Here is a 17,244-nt window from a genome sequence, read left to right as displayed (position 1 = left end):
AAACTAGACCTACAAAAGCAAGGTTTACAAGTATGGAAAAAGCCACCCAGTAGGATACTGAGGTGACACACTAACCTTGTCAGCTTTGCTTCAGTCTCCCTACCTTACAGCAGCTATCCCACAGCTTTGAAAATGGCCTATTTTTTTAATCACATTTCCTCATGCCCAAGAGGCATAAATATACTTTTAAGCAGCTCCCAGCAAATAGTTCTGACATTTCGTCCTCGCTGCCTGAAACGGAACAACTGTCCCCTTCACACAGATGAGCAAGGAGAGGTCAACAAGCCGCACTCGGTACTCGTAATGCGCTGCAGCATTCTCAGGATGCACGCTGGCTGTTACAGCTCAGTGTCGCTTAGACCCTGTGCACACTCTGAGGTCTGGAACCAGCATCTGGCTGAGAGCAGGACCCCACAACTTAACATTGTGTACCCATTCATTTCACGGACGTGAGATTTTTCTCCCCCGTTTCCTGCCCCTTGCACTAGCTTTTGCACAGACTTGTTAGTAAGTGGGAAAATATTTCAGGTAAAGAGGGTCCCAGGCCCTCATGTGTGCATTTTATTTCTAAGGCAAAAATAAAACAATCTCTAAAGCATCTACCCCTTGCCCAGCTCTCCTAAGCACTAACATAATACACACCAAAACTATTATACAGCTTCTACCCTTCAGGACATGAAGTGGGCATACCTTTGGCACTTGTGTCCTGAACTTGTAAACAGACGGCTTCAATCTCAGAGTTTTTTGACAGGGAAAAGCCAGGCTGCTGCCTCAAACATCACAGGCAATAACTGCAGCTTGAAAGGAACCTAAAAGCAACTAGGGAAAGCTACACTCCTCCCTCCGCACACAAATTCTACTTGAAAACAGGGAAAACTTCCTCAGCCTCCCCCAGCTACAATTCCATCACAATATACAAAAGGTCATTTCTTCCCATGAAGCAAGGGTGGAGGATTATGTTCTCCCAAGCATACAACATGAACGCCGGGACAACTTCCACATGAAAGAAGGATGTGGAGTCAAATCCACCTGATGAGAACAGAGGGAAAGAAAGAGTCTGATAGGAAGAGTAAAGGACTGAAGGACACTTCTGGCCTGTATCTGTCCCCCATAGAAAACATTTTACGTTTCCTGCTACCAATTCTCCAGGAAATACTGTATTCCACTATATAGTGCTTAGCACTCTTCAAGGCTTCTGCATACTCCTAGAACCAAATATGATGGGCACAAGCAGGTAGGGAACAGCACGTTCACAGTCTAGGAACTCAGTCTGAGAACCCAACGAAGCAGGTTGATTTCCGCAAGATGCCGAGCACCAACAAGACTCCTTTAACCAAAAGCAACTCCAGAAACCAGAATCAGCTCGCTACTTAAGGAATCCATGTTTGATGGGTCTTGCCAAAGCAAATCACCAAGGCAGAGACAGCAGAAGCTGTCAGAAGCAGAGCTAATAGCATTACTCTGGAATAGAGATGCCTAGTCCATTCATTCAATTCTTGCCTTCTCCATCATGAAGAAATCAGGGAGAAAACAGCAGTTCAGTTTACTGCCTCCTACAAGCTCTATCTCTGATCCCACATACAAATCTAACTGTGCAAACTTTATCAAGCAGAACACTTGGCATTAAAAAAGCCACTAGTGCAGCTTGTGGTAACACAGTTTACAATTGAGCTGGTTCCCATCCCTCCACTGACTTCTTTCCACTTCCTTCTCATGGTTTGACCCTCCATTTGCAGGTACCTGCATGAAACCCCCTCAGCTAATGAACAGCCCAAGCAGTTTTACGTGCTTCAGCTTACTGCTTTCCCTATATCCTCCACTCCCCTTTCCAAAGGCATGAAAAGGTTAACAACCACCACCAAAAGCAGTCTACTGTGCAAATATCATAGAATCATAGAATCATAGAATCCTTTGGGTTGGAAGGGACCTTGAGAGATCATCGAGCCCAACCCCCCTGCAGTGAGCAGGGATTGAACCTGTGAACTTGGCATTATTAGCACTGTGTTCTAACCAACTGAGCTGACCCAGCTTGTTCTTCAAACATTGCAAGAGAAGTATAGAGTAACAGACTCACTTCTGAAGGCGCTGATGGCAGGTGAGCACAAGAAGTAACAGAAAGATACCGTCTTCTCCAGCTGATAGTACGGAGCTCAACAAACCAACTTCACGCAAATGGAAAGGAGGCTACAGCTATGACTTGCAATTCAAAAAAAGCAACTTTTTTGCTTGTGCAACATTACAGGAAGAATAAGCTGAGATAAACGATCCTGCAAACCACAAGAAGTGCACATGCCTAATCGCTGGAGTTGCCCAAAATGTCACCCAGAAAGCCAAGGAAAACCCTGAAAAACACTCATATATAGCAACTATATTTGCAACACACAAGTTGAGGGTTTTCTAGTAAATACTAGTTTTCTGTTCAACAGAGCACAGGACCAATGGAGGGACAGGCAGTGCTCCAGACTGGATGCTTTAACCTAAACACTCAACACACAGTTTTCAGAGTACCATATACTGAGGTTGTTCATGCCCAGCTCTACCTTTCCTGTGTCCTACCTACATCCAGGGCAGTAAAGCAGTGTATTGAAAATGAACTGAAACATCTCACTATACAAGCAGACGCTGCAAAATACAAATAAGTTTTCTCAATGGTTTCCAGACAAGTCATATGTGGAAAATTATTTTACGTGTTGCTCTGAGCACCAGAAGAGCCTGCCAAGACAAGCACTTCAGTGATAAAGACTACACAGTAAAAGAAAGTCTGGAACTCAGAGCCCACGGTCAGATAAAAGCCAGTCCATGAGGGGAAGGTACAGTGAAGACAGTGTCTGCCATGAAAGCATTCAGATGTTTAACTCTGCCAGTAATAGACATCACCATGTCCTAACGGAGCTGCTGGAGACCATACAGAAAAAGTGGAGCCCAGGCCTCTGACTGCCAGTCCAGTCCAGTCTCCCAAACACAGCCCTCAAGGGATAACAAAATGCAATCATGAAACAACAGCCAGCCCAAGAATCAAATCAAGTACAAAGCACAAGAAAACGTCACGTTTCTCCAAGTATCAGAAAGACCTGCAGCTGTTATTATTTGTTTAGTCAGCACACCAAAGTTTTATACGATTTGTAGTTCTAGCTGTCTGTGGTCTCTTTTAAAGCCTTTGCACTGATAATACCAGGTCCTATGAGCTAGACAAGGTGGTGTTTCAGTGGGGCTAGACATCTTATAGACTTTCAAGTTCAGCTACTGGTCAGTCCCAAAATAGCCTTCCAACTCGCCCTCACTAAAGAAGCAGAGCCAAAGCAGCAGCCCAGTGGAATCCGTGCTTTCCTCCTCACTAAAACGTTAGACAGGCAAAAAAGACAGAAAAAAAAAATTGTACTCTTACTAGTACCTCAGTGCAAAACCAGTAAAAGGACCCTGATGAGAAGCACAGTTCCACTGCAAATCCTTGTATTCACATGTTCATAAATCATTAATCCACAGACATCACGCTGTTTAAGAAATGTCCTTACTCCAGCCTTTGAAGGGTATAAGCTGCCAGGGAGCAGCGTAAGATCATTGGATAATTCGGGGAGGAAAGGACCTCAGGAGGTCTCTAGCTGAACCTGCTCCTCAAGGCAGGGTCAGATCTGAGATCAGACCAGGTTGCTCAGGGCTTTATCATGTCACATCTTAAAACCTCCAAGAACAGGGGCTGCACAAACTCTCTAGGCTTCCTGTCCCACTGCTTCATAGTCCCCAGCATGAAAAAGTTTCTCCCTTTGTCCAGACTGAACCTCATTCATTTCAGTTTATACCTGTTGTCTCTCTCCGCTGCTGTGCACAGCGGTGAAGAACCTGGCTCCATCTTCTCAATAATCTCCTCGTAGGTATCAGCAGACTGCTTATTAAAGATCTCCCTGAAGCAGTCTCTTCCATAGGTTGAACAAGCCCAGCTCCCTCAGCTCTCCTCACAGGACAAGTGCTCCAGCCGCCATCACGGTGGTCCACTGATGCAGGTGCTCCAATTTAGCCATGTCTTTCCAGTACTGAGGAGCCCAAAACTGGACACAGCGTATCAGCTGGGATCTAAGGAGCGCTGAGTAGAGGGGGATAATCACTTTGCTCAATCTGCTGGCTGTGCTTCTGTCAATACAGCCCCCAGGATATCACTGGTCTTCTTCACAGCGATGGCACACTGCTGGCCTGTGGTCACCTCGCGGCTCATCAGGGCCCCAGGGCCTTTCCAGCAGAGCTGCCCCCCAGGCAGGCAGTCTCCAGCCCATATCATTGCCGGGGGTTCTTCTTTGCCGAGTGCAGGACTTTTCACTTGTTGGATTTCAGAAGGTTCCTGTCAGCCCATTTCTCCTGCCTGTCTACGTCTCCCTGAACAGCAGCCCTGCCCTCAAGTGTATCAGCCGGTCACCCGGTTTGGTGTCATCTACTAACTGTATGAGCATGCATTCCATCACCTTCTCCGAGTCATTGATGAAGAAGTTAAATAGGACACATCCCAGGATAGACCATGAGACAGACAGATCACATGACATAGGGGCAGTGCCACAGGCAGCCATGAGGATCTTTTTCCTGCTTTTCTTGCATGGGGATTAGTTACCTTTGTTTTTACTCTTCCAACATAATAGATAGGAAATTTTTCACACTCCCAACACGGCTCCACAGAATCATCTGACCAGCTATGCTGCAACACACCGAATTAGTCGGCCTCCCTGGAACAACACTGCCCACCTCCTGTGCATTCAGTACAAAAGTGGAATTCCCCAGCTCAGACAGTTTCGAAGTAATTGTGTTTGCATTCCTGGAGAAATCTCTTACCAACTACTGGATCAACAGCACATTTGTTTAGCAAATGAAGGAACCCAGTGAGGATGCCTTCTTGGGATTCTGGGCAGTACGGCACGTAATGCCATTCATGGGAAGAAAAGTCACTCGCTAAAAATTAACAATTTGTTTTACCAGTTTGTCCACAGAAAAAATCCACGCATGTTCTCCGTTGGTTAAAGAGCTGACAGAGAAAGGCTTTTCACCAGGTGCTGAACTAGCTTGGCAAATGTTGGCACCCGTGATCTGTTTGTTAACATGTAAATGACAGGAATTAAGGGATCAGAAATATACAGTTGGAAAGACAGTATAAAACAAACACACACCTTAAATGTCAGTCGTGACTTGGTCAAGCATAGCTCCCTAGCCGCATTATTGCTCTTACTACTGGTGTCGGCAGAGCAACAGCCATCACAGTTTAGTTTTTTAAACTCAATGATACAAAGCTAGATGATACTGAGGACCCAAGGTGATGATTTAAACTATGGTCCCTCACTGTGTTAATGCAGGTACAGCTGCAGTGCTGCAGTAAAAGTGGGCATTTTCAAGCCAGCAGTCTAATTAAGCACATCATAAGTGGTCAAGAGGGAAACTATTAATCTGAACCTGTAGAGGAAAAACTCACAAGTACCCAGTTATCCCGGACACATCATGGGAACAAATATATACCTTTCTCCTTCAACCACACACCAGAGAGCAGACACTAAGGCCAGTCCCTCTTCCCTTCCCATTACCATCTGTCTCTCTCCCTGACAAGGGACCCTCAAAAAACCCAGCTCCACGGAATCAGAGAAACGTTGCCTGGAAGAACTTGCCCAGGTCCAGCGTGAAGCTGGACTATTGCCACATTAGATGAGGTCAGTCATGACTGCTTCTACTACCCTTCCAAATGCAAAAAAAAAACCCTAGCAGTTTGCGTGGCAGACAGCGTCAGATGTGCTATACAGGCAGCAGATCTGGTTTGCTCCTGGTACAGCCAGGACCATTTGGAGCATGACATCCTGCACCCAATTAAAATCCAGTTTCCCAATGATAGGGCTCCATTATACATGCTTATTTAATTACCTAATTAGAGAGTCAAGATCCCTGTCAGACCAAATTCACTACAGATCCAAGATATATCTATAGTGTTAGCATTCTTGCAGCCTGCCTAATTTTCCAGTGGAACCAATTCACTGTAACAATACTGGGAGCCATACACAGGGAAGAAGGCAAACAGTAATCCTGAGAGACGATTTTCTAACCCTATTCCCAAGGAGGAATATTAAGCAGAAAATGCAAGCCTGGGTGCCCTGGTACTTTCTCCTATTCTACCATTTCTGAAGAAAATCCCGTCAATTTTGCAAGGCCTCTAAATCCATCTGCTGGACTAGGCAAGCCAGAGAGCAAACACCGTTCTACTTTAAAATGACGGAAGTGTCTGCATCTGTTTAATAACACACATGCATACATCTGCCAAACAGATCTAGTGGAAAGACACTTTCTGAGGATTACACATTTTTCCATTTAAAGACAGTAAAAAAAGACACCGTGCCTCTATACAGACATTAGAATAGCTCTCGTCCTCATCCAGCTCTCAGCCTTCCCCCAAATAAATTGTGTACGCAACCATCTCAGCTAATTAAAAATTAGCAGTAAGGCCATATGGCAACTATAACGGAAAATACACTATTTCTTTTTTCAGTGGATTTCATTATGGTTCAACCACGCAATGAAAGAAGTACTAAAGACAGAACCGGAATTCCAGGAGCCAGAACAGCTTGCTTGTTTCATAACCTAAATGCAGCATACATTGAAAAGAGATTTTATAAGAGTTTATATCTGATTGCCAGACAGGTCTTGGGGATTATAAAGAAGCCTTTTTAACTTGGAGAAGCAATCACTGAGAAGTAAAATTGAATTCCCAAAGATCCTGTTGCTCACCACTAGCAAAGCCAAAACCAGAACCCCATCCCATGGCCTCCCCTCTCAGCCTAAGGCCTCTGGAGAGGGGTCTGCAGCGGGTGCATGAAACAAATCATGTGTACAGGATTTATAATTAGAAGTTTCATTGTGCAGATATATGTTCCTCCACGAGGAAGTGACAGCGATTTAAGGGCCCGAACAGTATGGAGCCACTGCTCTCGGCCAGTACATGCTGCCAGGTGTGCATGTTCTCCCCACATCTGGTTTTCAGAGCAAGACTTAACAGGATTCAGATTACAAAACCCTAAAACTACGTATGTTAGCCATACTACTTTTCCAGCTAAACTAAACATATACAACAGAAGTCACAAATTTTGGGTCGTAGCTTTCTACTTGGCCAACAGAAGAGTACAAATTAGGAAATCTATACCCTAGCAGAATATGCTTCACCCTGGAGAGCTCACTTGGCCACTGACCTATTAGTTGTGCAACACAGAGGTTTTCTGTTCCCACTTCCCCTCCATGCTCAGCCCACCCGCAAAGATAAGCGGGGGTCACTGTCATCCACACAAGAACTGCTGGTTTAGATCCCCCACACACAGCCCCTCCTGCGATGGTGGGGATGGCATGCACAACCACCGAGCATCCTGTCCTGCAGCAGAGGTCCCAGCATCCAGCACTCCTCCTGAGGGCAGCCTGGAAGAGCCCCCTGAAAAGCGGGGCTCTCCCACTGCTCACCCTGCCCTTCCTTCCCTTCCACTTCCCCCCTCCTCACCACAACGCACGCCACACTTCCCTCCACCGCGCACCCCTCAGCCCAGGGCGAGAAGTGTGGACGCAACCTATGACAACAACCAGAGGCAGGAACACCGCAGCTGCCAGGAGGGCACATAAAGCAAGGGCCAGTCCACGTATGCCGTACAGATGCCAGGGAAAACCTGCCGCAGACACGCATACTTTGCAAGTTGGAGTAAACAACTCTGACAACTGCATCAGTTGATTTTGCTGTGCCCTGGGGAAAAAAACTAAGCTTCATCAGTGACAGTGAGCGCATATAACACATTCCACAGAGCAGGCAGAGGACATACAAGGGAGGGGATAAGCAACTACCAAAGTCACCATGCAGAAGAGCTCAATTAGAGGGCCATGTAGAGTAAGGCATGTGGACATCATGACAGCTGACCAGAACAGAGCCAGAGCCACCAGTCCAGACACTGGCACAGGTCAGATGTTTCTCTGGAGCCACTTGGTTGACTTTCAAGTAGCTGGCTTCTGCAACAAAATACCCAGATCCTGTTAGTTCAAAGAACCTGGAGGTTTGCTTAAGTCACAATTACTATAAGGAGCAGAGGACAAGCCTTTGGTAAACAAGCTTCCCTTCCTTCTTTCTTGCTGGCCTTCAGGTCTCCTGAAACGCCCGTGACAAGTTTGAGGGCTGGCCCTTAGCCTGCTGCTGCAGTGAAGACCTTGCCACACTGGCGTAAGAACATGGACAGACTGAAAACGCTGAAAAGGGAACAAGAATTCAGGGTTAAGAAAGCACACACAGAGCCTCCTGCATTACCAGCAGCAGTAAGGGTGACAAGGATCACAAACAGAGAATATTACAGGTGAGGCAGAAAACTCCTCCTCCTTATGATATGTCAGTGTCTCTGTACGGTCGTATGTCCCTGTCAAGACATCGTGTCCCAGGAACCCCGATACAGACAACCTCTCAGGTGCGTATTCGCAGGCCAAGATTTCTAGTGGTGCCCAAGAGATTTGTACACTCGACTCTTTGAAAACTAACAGCAATTTGGCATCCAAATCCCCCATGAGCAGCTCTGAAGTACCAGCTACACTGGCACTTCCAGAGCTACAAACCTGAATCTCCTCAGCTGTGTCCATGACACTTGTATGCATAAGGTACACACACTAAATTTCCTTCCCGGTTGAACAGCAAAGCTGTAACTGCTGAAACACCAATTCCTGCAACTAGGAGACTCTGCCTCATGCTGGTCTTGCCACAGACCACATAACCCTTAGCAACAAGTTGTTCTGACATGCTTTCACAATGGAAAGAGCTTGCCAGCTAATCTCCCAAATCGCCTACCATCGAAGTATGATCCAAAGCTCAGAGCAGTGCATTGGAAAACTCCACCAGCTTCATCTGTTCTCAGATCAGCTGGCCTGTAACAGTTCTCAAAGTACATAAAAAGACATTTAGCACTGTTATGCGTAACTATACTAAATCTTCGGGACTCCAGTATTGCCAACGTGCAAATCAGTAGGATGCATTTCCATTAATAAAGTGATACAAATATCACAACTCTTAAAAACACAAGCACTTCAGTCAACATGATTAATGGATTTATGATAATGCATTGCAGAACACAGCCTGATCTCCCTGCACAGATCCACCAGTGGAACAAAGAATCCCCCCTTCACACTGTCCAGCAGAAAGCATCTGCACAGATTTTGCATGAAGTCGTGACTTTGCAGCTCCCCCCATTAGTATCAGGTCCACCTGCAGCCTTCCATACATCAAAGTCTCACAGGACTCACCCACACGCGCCTCGAAACAGAAAAAGCCAGATGCCGGCTTCTAGAAGTCTCTCCCAAGACATTAGCATTAATAAATCCTTTAGAAGAAATTAAAACAGGTATCATTGAACAATTGCTTTTAAGTAAGGGTAGACTTTAAGAAGAAAAGGAATCCCTTTCCAAATCCTTGCATTAGTATTTTTAAGAAATTCGACATCTGGTTTTGGAAAATTAGAAGCATTGATAACCACCTTGCTAAGGTTTTATGATGAAACATAACAGTGTTCTTACAATGAAACTTACTTTAACGACTGCAACTCTGAAAATAAAACAACTCTAAAATGTCTGTTTTTCTTAAATAAAAGCAAGTCACTTTCTTCAATCCACTCCTGAAGGGCTACAGAGCTATTTCACATATCTTGCTGCATCCTGTCTGGAAGAAATCTTTGAGCTGTAATTCAAAACTCCATTGTCTCACCAAGAGACTGTGCCTAAAGCTGCACTGGGCACACCATCCTAGCCCAGCTGCAGTTACAGGAGAAAAATGTGGGGTATATGACACTACTAAAAGGATGATTCCTGTGCATGTTAAGTTCATTTTGGTTGAGACACTGACACAAACTATATCCACAGTACAGCTTTTACCAGAATAGAACACAGTGTCAGAATCAAAGACTGAAACCAGACCAGAGGTACGCCTGAGCCCTACAGGAGAAACTCAGCAATTACACTATACAGGTTTCAACTGGAAATTTAGGCTTCTCTCTGTTTAAATTAGTAGTAGAAAGGATAATAAATTGAACATGAATTTGCATATGTCTGCACAGTCTTTCTATGGATACATGCACGTATCTGGAATGGTATGTATCTTCAAAATAATTATATGCAAATTCCTCTCTTAAAAAGCAAGTAATTCTGCTTAACCAGCACCCATCTCATCTTCTGTTTGGATATTTCAGCAGCAGTAGCCCATTACCAGTTCATAAAGGAGGATACATGGTCACAGCCAGCATGAAACACAATCTGCAATGGCCAGGAACAGTTGTGACTGGGACAAATCCTGGACATGAATAATACCACCACGATGAGTGCCACCTGCAAGGTGAATGAAGATTGAATTAAGGGTGCCTTACACCTTTACATCCTTTTAGGATCTAGTGAACAGGCATCTTTCAGCATCATTTTAAAGCCAAATACATTTGTTAGAAGTCTCAAGCAGCCACTTAGGCAGTGGCTAAAGCAAAGGCGCAGCACACTGAGATGGAGAAGTTAAATTTTTTGCACTGTGTTTCCACAGATGCATCTCTGGAGACTGCATAACAGACAGCTTTAAAAAGAGATTTTAACTATTTTCAGTATACCACATTCAAATGAAAGATGAAGTGCATTTTCTAAGCAAGTCCAATTCTCCTATGCTGTTGTGTTCATGGGGATGCCTTACAGACTTGAGATGTGCTCATCAATACAAAGGCAATGAAGTAGACCTGGTTTTGAACCTCTTTTCCCTCCAGAGAGCAATTACCCGCGTAAGCAGCCCCATCAGTTTCGAAGGAATGATAAAGAAACTGTTTCCTCCAATTTAATTCTGCTATTGACCTTATTTCCTCATGTTCGTCCCTCCAGAAAGCCAAAGTGAATTGGGCAGTACGAGCAGTCCCACCTGAAGAACGTGGAGATGGGTTTTAGCACACGTAGAGCTGCGGGCAACAGGTAGATTATCCAGTGCCTTTGCCTAAGGATCACGGCACCAGAGAAGACTCAGGAAATACAGTTCCTTTCCTTGGCTTTGTCACTGGCTTGCCAGATGACCTTGAACAAATCACTTCCTCACCCTCCAGCTTTTCTCCCTGCAAAACAGAGGCAACAACTGCCACCTTTCTCTTGGAGAAAAACCTTGCCATCTAGTGCAATACGCATCTACCAAGCTATTTACCAAACTGGTGTGCCCACAGGCAATGCAACAGCAAAATTTTCACAGCCAAGCCATCTCACTGTTACGCTGAGCCACAGACTCCAAGAACAATACTTTAACCTCCCTTGATATGCCTAAAACCTTCATATATTCAGCTGCTGTTGCAGTAATTCTGTCCTGTGTAGCACTGCCATCTCTCACCTTCCTTCCCCCCCTCCTATTGATTTCATCAGGCACAATAAATTGCTCTTTTCTGGAGCAGTTTCCTGACTCCTGTGCCCACCCTCAATCATGTCACTGGGAAACAACACTAAGCAATTAAGTCTGTTGTAGTTCTCTCGCTGACTCCTCCATATAGGCTATATATATACACACACAGATATAATAATAGAAGGTTTACTTAGCCAAACACCTGCTGCCCAGATCTTTCATACAGTGTATTATGAGGAAAAGAAAACAAAGCTTTGCAAGTCGGCAAGGAGCAAAGCTTGCAGCAAACCCCCTCCTTTATTTCAGGACAAAGACATCACTCTGACCGACAGGAAAGGGGAGATTTTTTTAAAAGTTCCTTTTACAGATGGAGATGAAACACAGCACTATCTGAAACAGTATCTTTTACAGGGTCTGAAAAGAAGATAAGGGATCATCTAGCTTACAAACTGTATCCTGCTATGGGCCCTGCCAGCACCCCAATAGTTTCCTAAAGTATTTAAAGCAGATTTTGGAGCTCCTGAACAGATGTGCTAAAGTTTAGCAACCACATTAGAGATGTTGCACATCTTGAAAGCCCCAAGATACACCAAGACAGAATCACGTCGCAGAAACATCAAGCAAACTTAGGTTTTTGCAGATTTCCACATAGCCTAATGGGGTGGGCAGGAGTGGGTATAAACGAAGGGGTTGCATGAGCACTGGAACAAACACAGCCCACTTTTCTAAGGACGCGTGTCGTGACGGATTGTAACATTTAAGAACGCAGTGTTCTTCCCATTGACTTGTTCTTTCTCCAGCTGTTTCCCTCCCACCTGGGCTCTCTACTAGCATGTAAGGGTTGAGTTCATTTGCAGGTTTTCCTGCGGTGGGACTCCACTGAGGTCCTTCTATACTCATTGGTCACCCATTTTGACACAATCTGCATTCTTTTAATAATCCTTAAAACCGGTAGTTTTCTCTCAGGGGCATTTTCAGCCAAACTATGGGTTAAAATTATTCCTGGGAAGGAAGAGGAAGGGAGGAGCCAGACAGACAGTGAGATCACCCACCCCGAACTTCCATAGGAAACCAGGGTAAAAACGGCTCCTCCATGAGCAGCGGTGGCTGCTGTTTCTTTTAAGTCAGGGCTGCCTAGTATGTCAGTTCAGCCATAAAAATTCAGAAACGTAAATATAAGGTGTAATACTGTAAAGCAGAGGTTTGAGGTAGAAATTTAAAGGCTTCCTCAAACAGTTAAGCAACCTCTAGAATTTGGCTTAAAATGTTGAAGAGTTTGACCTGAAATCTAACCCAACCTCACCTAGCAGCATCCATTTACAAAGCACTGTCACGCCATACTGCTAAAGCAAGAGCTGCAGCAAAGCTGTTTATGTGCTATGGTAAATACTTCGAATACTGCCACAGCGACTATCACCAGCATACCTAGGAACCTTATTTATCCTCCTGTCATAATGCAATGGTATGAGCTTACACTGGCTGCCTTGATAAGCCTAATGAACACTCCTCTCTCAATATAACCTCTCTAAAAATAGACTGCAGCATGTTACAAAGTAGTTAGCCAAAAAATATTTAAATATAGTTGCTTATGGGTTGGTAGCCACACATTATGGTTATTTATGACATGACTGCCACCCACAATTAAAAAAAGCAAACCATGTAAGTAACCAACAAAAACAACTTTTTCAGTGTCATTGTAAGGATCTCTGAGTTGCATGGCTCAGAAGTCGTGCACAAACATGAAAAGGATTAATATAACTGGATTACAACTCTTGCACAGACCAGGTTAAAAGTTATTATATGAATACAAGCTGAGATGGTGATAGCAGGCCCGTATTTATGCTACAATACAAGAGACAGGCACCGAAAGCAAAAAGTGTGCTCTTTAGAGCTCTCTGGTTTGCTTGCTTTTCATGCTGTCAGAGGGAGAGGAGGCAAGAATGATTTTTGGTTGTGGCAAACCAGCAGCCAGCACTTCTTTTTTTTTTTTTTGCTGTTGTGGAGAGTAGTTAGAGGAGAGGGTGGTATTTACTCTGGGAAGATCACTCTGACCTCTGCTGGTCCCCTCACAGAAAACCAGCAGAAACCTCCTGAAGAGAAGGAGCCAGGGCGTGAGGGAAACCCCCCACGCAGATCGGTTCCCAAGCACACAGGAAAGGTTGACCACATGGCTCCTATATGGTCTATCAACTTATTGAAGGAACGCCACTCAGATGAGCTTCCAATTTACTTCTGCTTCACACTCACATACAAAGATTTAGTTTCCAGCCCTGAACATTGCTCCTGTGGCTGCCCAGGTCCTACCACAAGCCATGGACCAGCCTCTCTCCCCCCGGTGCAGACCCCACCCCACCACCTCGGCCCTGCTTAGCCCTTGGCCCCCTCCAGTTTCACAGCCACGGTCTGGACAGCCTGCATTTGAGAGCTACCCCACAAAGAAAGTGCAAAATGTAAAAGTGTCATAAGCTGTTTCCCCTTACAACGAAGGCGACTGCATGTTGCACCCAATGGGTGGCTCCAGGGACTTGCAGACGGTCTTTCCTCCCTTCACATTGTCAGACTGGAAGGAATACTCAAGCTAGAAGCTGCATCACATGTTTCAGTTTCCTCCCCATCGCACTGACAGAAGCGTGACTGCTATGCTTTATATTACCACAGCAGCGGTTCCCCACTAAGTACCGAGGGCAGTAACCAAAACAGGTCCTTCCACTGCCAAGAGGAACTGCGGCCACAAGAGTACGCAAAATAATGGACAAACTCAGCAAAACAAGTGGGTGGCCCCTGCTGAAAGCAGTTGCCTCAAAAACATCGTCTAGCGATGCCAAAATTTCTTGTTTAAGAAGGGCCGCTGCCAACCTGTTTAAGCTTAGAAGTCACCTTTGAATGAAACGCACTGTTTCGGAGCGTGTGGTCGGCATCCCCCCGTGGAGATGAGTCTTCTCCACCATCTTCCTTCAGAAGCAACTGAGATCATCAGGAAAGCACAACTGCTTCTGCTGCTCCTCAGCAGAATCACGTTGGAGAAACTTGATTAAAAATACACAATAAAGGAAATACCAGTAAGCCACACCAAAACAGCCAGGAGAAGGAAAAGGAAGCAATTTCCTTGATCCAGGTTTTGAGGCCAAATATTTTATTTTTAAATATTAAAAAGCTGCCTTTTAAACTTTGCTAGCAATTAATAGACTCAATATGGGTAAAACATGTGCTTGCTCAACAGCCAGCTGAAAGGAGGCTGAAACTCGAATTACATCCCTACCCTACACCCATCAGACACTAGAACAGAATCAAGGCCAGCTTTAACCAGCCAGAAAGCCAAAACTGCATTAAACCGTAGGCCAAGGATACCCAGATCTCCTGCTAGGAGATGGCAGCAGCCTCGGGATAACGCAGAGGAAGAGTTTCTGCACAGAAGCCAGTATTTGGTCAGCTGGGGAAGCAGAGGAGGACAGACCACACCATCGTCGGAGGATGAAAGGAGGAAGGTACACTTTGCATACGCAGGGCTGGACCACCTTTATCAAGTCTAGCGGCAAGACGCTGCCTCCCTATCTACAACAACAACAAAAAAGTTGCCTTGCTTGAGAGTAAACAGCACTATCTCCGCACAGCCTCTGGTGTAAGCAGACTGCTGCGAGAACGCCTCGCACGCGTGCCCACACCAGAAGGCCGTGCCAGGGGTGCAGCACCCAGGCGGGTCCCGGCAGAGGCGTCCGCCCTGCGCTGCGGTGCCACGGCAGGGCTGGGTGCACAGTGGGGGCTCAGCCACCCCGACATGGGTGCCAGTCCGCTGGGCTCGGGCTGAGGGAGCTTCTCCGGGCTCCCTGCACCGAAGAAGGAGGCTAATGCCTCCCTGCCCGGCTGGCGCCAGTGGTGACAACCCAAATGAACCCGCTCGGTATACCTCAGTGTAAGCGTACCCTTGTGAAATCCTGGTGCTGGAGGGGTAGGTGTTTTTGCTGAATATATTTGTTTATGAAAAAAACACTCTGGACAAAGTATCTATGCCAACATAACGCCTGTGGATGAAGCGGGCCTGGAACAAAACGCGGGTGGATTTAATCGTTCCCGCGTGGCTTCTTCAACTCTCAGGCTAGAAAAAACGACGCCCACAGCCTCCTTGGTCACCAGAAGTTTATTTTACGGCAGAAAGCGGGTCCTGGGGTTCCCTTCCCAGCCGGGAAGCGGCGGTGCCGGCGGCCGGCCGGAGTCGCGCCCGGTGAGCGGCCACCCCACGCCGGCGTGGGCGGGAAGCGCCGGCAGCCCCCGGCAGCGCCCCCCGCCGCCAGCCGCCCCCCAAGGCCCGCCCGCGGCTTTTGGGGTCCCGCAGGGCGCGGCCAGCGCCCCCCCGCCGCCAGCGCCGGGGTGAGGCGGGCGAGGCCCCGCTCCCCGCCGGGGCTGCAGCCGCCGCGGGGGCAGGGAGCCGGCACACCGCCCCCCCCCTCCCCGCCGCCGCCCCCTCCCCAGCCGGCGCTGCCCCCTCCGCGGCGGCTGGCGAGGAAGGGGGGGGTTCTGCCCCGCAAGCTGCCGCCCGCCCCAGCGCAAGCTTCCCGCCGAGGGACGGGACGGGACGGGACGGGACGGGACGGGACGGGGAAGCTGCTGCAAGTCACGCCGGTGGGGTGCGGGGTGCGCCTTCCCTCCTCCCCTCCGCGCGGGCGAACTCACCCTCCTTGGCTTTCTTCTTCCTCGCCAGGGTCCCGCCTAGCTTGCCCAGGAACGACTCGTCTTTCTTCATCCTGTGGGGCCGCAGCGTCGGGGATCGGACGGGCGCGGCGGACATGGGCTTTGCCAGGGGCTCACCGGGGGAGCCTGCCCGATGCCTGGCCCTGCCCGGGGGCTGAAGCGGCCCGCGGAGCCGAACAAAGCCCGGGAGCGGGTGGATCACCCCGGCCAGCCGCGACCGAGCGGGGAGAGCCGGCGGCGGGAGGCGGGGGGTGTGGGAGCCGGCGCCGCACGGAGGGCAGGGGCGGGCTGGGAGCCGCTGCCGGCGGCCACAGCGCCCTGCCACGGCCTGGAAGTCCGCGGGAGGCGGGGGCGGGCCGCCACGCCGAGCCGGCCCCGCCGCCTCCGACGCCCCCGCCGGGCCGGCCCCACTGAGGGGCCGCGGCCGCCCTGGCGACTTGCCCGCGGCTACCCCCAGCCCGCGGGCGGGCAGCCGGCCGGCCGCAGGCCGACGCTGGAGTTTCACCTGTAGAGAGCCGTGCGGAGATTTCCCCTTTTTCGGCTGCGCCGCGACGGCCCAGGAAGGGGGCCGCGGGCGGACGGGCCGCAGGGGTGGGTGTGCGGTGCCGGCCGGGCCCCCCCCGCCCAGGCAGCGGCAGACGCGCAGGGACCCGGTGGGCCGGACCCACGCGGGTGGAAAAAAAAAAAACCACACCACGAAAGCAAAGCCCCGGGTCCCATCACAGCCAGACCAGAGGGCAAAAAATCGAGGGCAAACCCGTAGCGTGCGCCATTTGTCGGGGCTCTGCTTCGCCGTTTCTTGGCGGGCTACATTCAGATTTGCCTCCTAATTTTGCACCTCTTCTCTCAGACCAGGCTGCCTTCTCCTCCTGGCACGTTGCCCGCTAGGTTTGGCGTCTCCCTCGCGGTGAGGCTGAGGAGAAGGGGGCCGTAGGCTCCGTGGTTGCCAGGCTCACCTGTACGGAGGCCCACGGGCACCGCCGGGAGGGAAGCCACCACCTCCCAGGTCTCCGAGCGCTGCCGCCACCGTTAGCATAGAGTGTGCACACAAAAACAGCCAAAACCGGAAAGCGGGCTTTGATCCCGCGGAGGTAATTTATTATCATTTTACAGCACCCAGGAGCGTGAGAAGGGCTTTGTGGAATACACATTAAAAACAGATCCTGAAGAGTTTATAGCGTTAGGCTTAG

At 48.3% G+C, this 17,244-nt stretch overlaps 1 protein-coding gene across 2 annotated transcripts in view; it reads right to left on the bottom strand.

Moving 5' to 3' along the window:
- The window catches only part of PARVB (parvin beta), a 60,694-nt gene extending 44,543 nt beyond the window's left edge, over nucleotides 1-16,151 (bottom strand). Inside the window, exon 1 of one of the 2 annotated variants that reach the window (XM_075705550.1) lies at nucleotides 16,037-16,151. In XM_075705550.1, the coding sequence (XP_075561665.1) occupies nucleotides 16,037-16,151 (115 nt within the window). Of the gene's footprint in view, nucleotides 1-2,074; nucleotides 2,178-16,036 lie in introns of those variants that run through there. The other variant, XM_075705557.1, reaches the window with a different exon arrangement.
- Between the last annotated feature and the right edge of the window lie 1,093 nt (nucleotides 16,152-17,244).

The sequence above is a fragment of the Pelecanus crispus genome, chromosome 1 (genome assembly GCF_030463565.1).
Source record: "Pelecanus crispus isolate bPelCri1 chromosome 1, bPelCri1.pri, whole genome shotgun sequence".
In the NCBI taxonomy this organism is placed as follows: domain Eukaryota; kingdom Metazoa; phylum Chordata; class Aves; order Pelecaniformes; family Pelecanidae; genus Pelecanus; species Pelecanus crispus.
The sequence above is the reverse complement of the archived record's forward strand: the minus strand, read 5'-3'. Positions and strand labels throughout refer to the sequence as shown.